General features: G+C 42.5%; 1 protein-coding gene across 2 annotated transcripts; it reads left to right on the top strand.

Moving 5' to 3' along the window:
- The first annotated feature begins 433 nt into the window (after window positions 1-433).
- LYG1 (lysozyme g1) lies at window positions 434-5,863 on the top strand. 2 transcript variants are annotated; one of them, XM_004435849.3, is made up of 5 exons: window positions 434-498; window positions 2,484-2,588; window positions 3,535-3,728; window positions 5,282-5,414; window positions 5,610-5,863. In XM_004435849.3, exons 1-5 carry the CDS (start codon window positions 456-458, stop codon window positions 5,726-5,728), a joined length of 594 nt encoding a protein of 197 aa, XP_004435906.1. In that variant the 5' UTR covers window positions 434-455; the 3' UTR covers window positions 5,729-5,863. The 2 variants fall into 2 exon arrangements, with proteins under 2 accessions (XP_004435906.1, XP_087282487.1); XM_087426361.1 differs by lacking the exon at window positions 434-498 and having other exon boundaries at window positions 2,417-2,588.
- Window positions 5,864-6,091: the final 228 nt, after the last annotated feature.

The following is a 6,091-nucleotide window of genomic DNA, read 5'->3' as shown; positions in this document are numbered from 1 at the left end:
GAAACACTAATACAAAGTTCTCCATTTCATATTATCTTTTGATAATGAAAAAGCTATTGACATAAAGCACATGCATCACAAATTTGCTTTGCAAGATCTGGAGTCAGGTCATTTTGTGTCTCAATGTTGAGAATCAAAGCATCTTGGCTTCTTGAAATAATTAGTATCCAGTAACTCGATGGTATGGTGAGTCCCTGTGGGCCGAGTGAGGGTCTTGTCATTTTTAAGGTAATTGAGAGGATGGAATGGAGCACATGTCCTACTTTTGCTTTTTTCATTATGATTCAAATTATTAATTTTCTTAGTTCAGACATGGAGAAACTTGTTCTTTTCTTTTTTTCACACCTTTCCATAGAAACATTACATATTGTTATGATGACTATTGATATTTTCACATCTTTGAGCTAATTTCTATTTTAAAATCATTTTAGGAGCCGTAGAGCCACATTATCAATATGTTTGTGCTGTGGCTGCTTCTGGGCCTCCTTGCTCTTACTGGTGAGTATGTTTCATCTATCCCAAATGACCCTGGAGATGAGAAGGATAAGCATAGGAAGATAATGGTACTTCTAATACTTAAAACTGCAATGGAAAATGTTATTTTTTTCTAAGCTGTTCAACAAATCCTGGAGTTAGTAACAGCCACTGAAAGGCAGCCTCTTCCCAGATGCCCCACAAAAGGGAGGAGTTCTCCAGGATGTAGGGTGGGCTTGAAACAGCTCTGCTTAAGGCCAGACTTTAAATATATACTATTGATAACTCCTCATTGTTCCTCTATAAAAACTCCATCAGCAAAAGTATGTATTGAATTTATTAATAGACCATATATTTCCATAGAAGGATTGAGGTGGCTTACCATAGTAAGACGAATGTAATTCAGTAGAAAACTAGCAACAAGGGGTTCAAGGAGCTGTGACTAAGCTAACCACTGAGGTTGACATAGTTGCAATGCTTGATTTTCAGATTCTGTCCTGAGGTTCCTTGCAGCTGGAGCAAAAAGGGAAAGTACATGTTTTTTGATAAATAAAAGGAGGAAGCATAGCTCCTCAAGAGAAGCAATTTTCTTTCCTGGCTCTAAATTCTAAAAATTTCTAGACCTTAGATGGGGTCAGTTATTTATTTGTTGACCCATTCATTCAACAAATATTTAAAAATTCCTACAAGGAATTTTGGGAATATAAGGAACTTTGAGGAGCATATAATGTGGTTAGGGAGAGGCTATAGGGCAGAGAACAATGAGTGACACAACCAACCACTATTAAGGGTATTTGTCACCAATTATAAAGATAAAAGTGTACTGATTAAAAAATAAAAAAGGGTACGTTGGCTTGTTTAATTCTTAGTGTACTCATAAGAGACCAAGTCATCTCATTTTCTCTTTTCTGTTACTCATCAAAGTTTTTAAAGTAGAAGTATTTATTGCAAAATACTAGTATTTTCAGATGTCAACCCCACGAGGCTCTTGGTAAGAAAACAGAACCTTAAAATGCGTTTACGTAAACATACAGTACACATATGATGATGTGCAATAGATATATTTCCAAAGATCTACAAATCATCAAAATTTGATGACATAATCTACTTTATTCAAAGAATAAAATAAATCAAAAAGAGTAATCTAATGAGAAGTTCTTACAGGCTTATAATGGTGAGACAATTCTCATAAGGCGCAGTTTCCTGCCCTTTGTAGATATCTTGCTACTGGCTCATGCGCCCTCCTTCTGGTGTGAATTATGAATACTAGGAGATGTTCTTCCCTTCAGTGGCTTTTGTGGGAATCCCAATAGTGTGTGAAACCACTCCTCTGCTCCAGTGACTAGAATGACAGCAGTGGTTAAGGAGAGACAGATGGAAAGGCAAAGAGGGAAGTGGAAAGAGGGAGCCCCCACACTGAGGCGTGGTCCCGTCCTCACTACGTGTCCTCCCTGCCGTCTTAGGCACCCACCTAGAAGTGCACCCGAGAGCAGGGGAAGCCAGCTCCACATCCTGGTTTACGAGCAGTGTCTTTACTTTGGGTCTGGGTTGAAACCCCAGGAAGCCCCAGGTTTTCTACTGCTTCTCCAGAGCAAACATAAATCTCTCTCCAGACCAACAAGTGAGGAGTATTTGAGGGAGAAGTGCTGAGAGTTCACACAAGCTATACGATGAGGACTGGTTTACAGGGAATAGGTAATCTCTGATTTGATTCCAAGACACCCACCCAACAGCACTGGACAGCCCCAGAGTTTTGCAAGGGGTATAACTGCTCCAACAGTTCCTCAGGTCCACAGCATAGCAGGTGAGAATTTAGTATCAAGGTTTCTGTGATAATTTCTTGGTCACTCTACTGTAAATTCCAAAAGAGTTTCCATTGCAGGCTGAATTTCTTGTTGTTATTGATTTTCATATGGTAATTTTTACTAATGGTACTTCATTCATGGACAGAAGGATGATCAGAACTATTCTAGTTCAACACCTTAGGTGGAAATTTTCTCAATTTGTAGACTCATCTGAAGGCAGCAGTTGGGGATGCTATGGAGACATCCAAACTCTCGACACCCCTGGGGCATCCTGCGGGATTGGAAGACTTCGAGGCCTGAGCTACTGTGGTAGTTATAACCTCATTGTCCACCTTGCTCTCCTCCTCCTCTTCCTCTTTCTGTCAGAAGGTGACTCCTTTTGGCAAAGGTGGCTTCAACAAGATTTTGTCCCTTCCCTTGATTCTCCACACCCATGTCTCCCTGTTCTTCCCCACAAGTTTTGATCCTCTCAACATATCCTTTTGGTTCCCGCTGCTTCCCACAGCCCCACGCTATCGAGTGGTGGAAAGAGCACTGGACGTGAAGTTCAAAGATCTTGTCCGAGTCTGGCTCTGGTTCTTCAACAGGTCACTTAGCTCCCCTGAGCCTCCACTGAAAGGGGGATAATAGTACTTACTTTACAGCGTTGATATAAACTCTGGTCAATATAATGTGTGGATGAAGGTGCTTTTGAAATCATAAAAATGCTCAGAAGGCAAGTAAGCTATCCAGGTAAATCAGTATTGATTTTCATTTTGCCCAGAATTCTTCTTATTTCCTAAAAGTTTAAGCTCCTATGATTCCTGGGTGTCACTTTAGGGTGGAGAGGAGGGCAAAAGTGAACAAACCTGTCAGGAAAACTTTTTGAAGGGGTTGGGAGAATTTCTATTTCACATCCAGTGCCCGTTGTAGCTGATGGAAAGTCATATTTTACTAGTTAACTCTGGGATGTTTAAGATAGGGCCAATGGTGCCCGTACCCACGGAATGGTCTTGCGTGTGCCAGAGCAGCCCCTGAGAGCCCACCCAAGGGGTGCTGGCAGCCACAGATGATGCCTCAGGGGAATGCTGACTCAAGCTCAAAGGAGGAGAATCATAATCTCAGATCTAGGAATGGCCCCTAGGGATTTCAGACATAGGCTTCTTAGTCCTAGACCCCTGTCCAGATCCTCGGAGTGTATTTTCTCTCTCCTATTGGGCTCCCATTTCAGCATAAGTCACACCAAGCCACAACCTTCCTTCTGTGTTTGCTTTAGGAGTTCGTGCTTCTGAAAGGCTGGCTGAAATAGACAAGCCATACCTACTGAGATATCAACACATTATGCGTACTGTTGGCCAAAAGTACTGTGTGGACCCTGCAGTGATTGCTGGTGTCTTGTCCAGGGAGTCTCATGGTGGCAACGTTCAGGTCAACGTGGACAATGCAGGCGATGGAATCAGGGTGGTGCAGGTAACCTTCCCTCAGTTATGACATGTGGCCGCCGCACTGCATGGCACAGCTCCAAGAGAACGCCTTCACATTTGCCTCTGTTGTTGGTGATGGCACCCCTGGAGCACGGCTCCATAGAACACAGAGTGAAAAGTGCTCCCCGCAGTCGTGAGAGCCACAGCTCTGCCTGAACAACATGAGCAGCAACATTTCTGTTTCATTTGGGGCCACAATTTCTTCTCAAAGTAAATTATGCTGTGTTTCCAGGATATCATCCACGATACCCTAGTCTGTATTTCCAGTAAGGCAGTAGTGCAGGAGAAGGATCACAGATTGAATCCTTGCTCTGTTATTTTGTAACTGTGTGACCTCGGATACATCATTTAATCTCCCTAGACCTCGGTTTCCTCACCTGTAAAATGCCATCCTCATAGAATTGTTGTGAAGATTCAACGAGGTAATGTGAAAAAGTACTCGGCAGCTGGTAGATTCTCAACAAATATTGCGTTCCTTTTCTCTCGTCTTCTTTCTGCATGATTCTTAGTTCTAAAGATCAAGTTTTATTTTTGCATTAATCCTGCCTGCTTTCACTTTTTGTCTGATAGCGACTTCTAAGGAACTGGTCATTAACTAACCCCTCTGCTGAATTAACTCTGTGCTGGGGGAATCAGTGATGACATAGAAGAAAATAGGCCACTATTTTCTACTGCGTTTCACATTGTTGTAGTTGTTGAGAAGCCTGTAAGTATTGCAGTCATTTTTTAAGCTTTTAGGAAAATGTATTCCTCGATGAACTTCAAATTGGCTTCCCATCAGTATTTTGTACGACACTTTACAATTTAAAAGTACTTTCAAATACATTTGTCTTATTTTGAATTGGAGACCTATTCAGGAATCTGATGAGATGGGGGGGAGGGGCACGTAATCCATCCTTTACAAGTGAGGAAGTGATTTACAAGGAGAGTCATTGCTGCAAAGTCTCCTGGCAGTTGGAAAATGCAGAACTGAGACCAAGGACAACATTGGTGAGGTTAGGGTCAGCATCATTTCCACTGCTCTGTTCTGCCTCCTTTGTAAAATCTCATTCTTGGGAAAAGGATGAGTCCATCTCCTTTGGAGATGAAGAAAGAACTCCCTAGAGTCAGATATTTCTCCTAAATATGGTGAACCCTACATGGAATGGTACAAAAGTTAGAAGTACCTTTAGACATTCAGATTATCTGGAAGGGGAATTACAAGTACAGAGAAAAATCCCATTCTGCCGTGTTTGGAGGGTTTGCGCTTACAGCATTGGAAGAAGGCATCAGACTGTAACTACGCTACTTCTGTCACCTTTGGCTTCCAACTCTGCCTCCTGCCATTACACTGAAGCAGCAGTGACGTGTCTGCTCAACCCTTCCTTTGCCCAAATCTGTAGCTTTACTACTTATTCCCAGGGAGATTGAAGGTGGCATTGGTTCCACCAAAGGAGGAGGAGACAAAAAGAAGGGTAATGAAAACTCAGCACTGATCCTATGAAGCTGTCACCCTCCCACCTGACTTACCTGGCTTTTCCTCTGCCTCCCTCCCTCCAGGACCCTGGCCTTTATGCTCCCACATCCCAGATCAGCGAATTCCAGGTTTCCCGGATGATTGAGGTCCTCATTGTTAGAATCAAAGAAATCCAGAGGAGGTTTCCAACCTGGACCCCCGACCAGTACCTGAGAGGTACGTCTAACATGTGGGTCAGCAGTTTCACAGCCTGGAGTTAATAGGGACAAATGTAGTCCATTGTACCAGATTCCCCAAAACCTCGGTTGCCTCCTGAGATGCAATTAGGAAAGAGAATCTAAGTTAACTGCTGAGGACTCTGAGGCAATAGGGGGCTGTGGGGTCAGCATTAACCTGTCTCACAAATTCCAGGTGGACTCTGCGCCTACACTGGAGGTGCAGGCTTTGTCAGAAGCCGCCAGGACCTGAGCTGTGACTTCTGCAATGATGTCCTTGCACGAGCCAAATACTTCAAGAGACATGGCTTCTAATGCTTCAGACCAAACACAAGATCATTATCACACATGAGGCCTCAACTGTTATACAGATAAAACTAGTCAATGGGGCTTGAAACTGTGAATCTGAGTTTGTCCTGAAGGTCGTCAAAATAACATGAACTACATTAAAGGAAGAATTGTTATCTGCGTTTTGTGGTCGGGTGTGTGTGTGTAAATTAAGGGCTGTGTCTCCTTAAAGGTATTTCCATAGAGGTTAGCTGTAATGTGGATTTCTGTGACATGAATCTTATACCTCATTGACTAGCCAGAGTTAGCAAATAAAAATACAGGAAGCCCAGTTAAATTGGAATTCTAGATAAATAATGAATAATTTTTTTGGTATAAATCCCGTGCAAT

The sequence above is a fragment of the Ceratotherium simum genome, chromosome 40 (assembly GCF_057802395.1).
Source record: "Ceratotherium simum simum isolate JZ-2026a chromosome 40, ASM5780239v1, whole genome shotgun sequence".
In the NCBI taxonomy this organism is placed as follows: Eukaryota; Metazoa; Chordata; class Mammalia; order Perissodactyla; family Rhinocerotidae; genus Ceratotherium; species Ceratotherium simum.
This window is presented reverse-complemented; position numbering and strand designations above follow the sequence as displayed.

Bases quoted from the DNA above. Each gene is read 5' to 3' on its own strand.
- LYG1 (XM_087426361.1), top strand. From the start codon at position 2,417: ATGGACAGAAGGATGATCAGAACTATTCTAGTTCAACACCTTAGGTGG. The intron at 2,589-3,534 runs GTAGTTATAACC...TGTTTGCTTTAG, and splicing joins TCGAGGCCTGAGCTACTGTG to GAGTTCGTGCTTCTGAAAGG. The intron at 5,415-5,609 runs GTACGTCTAACA...CACAAATTCCAG, and splicing joins CCCCGACCAGTACCTGAGAG to GTGGACTCTGCGCCTACACT.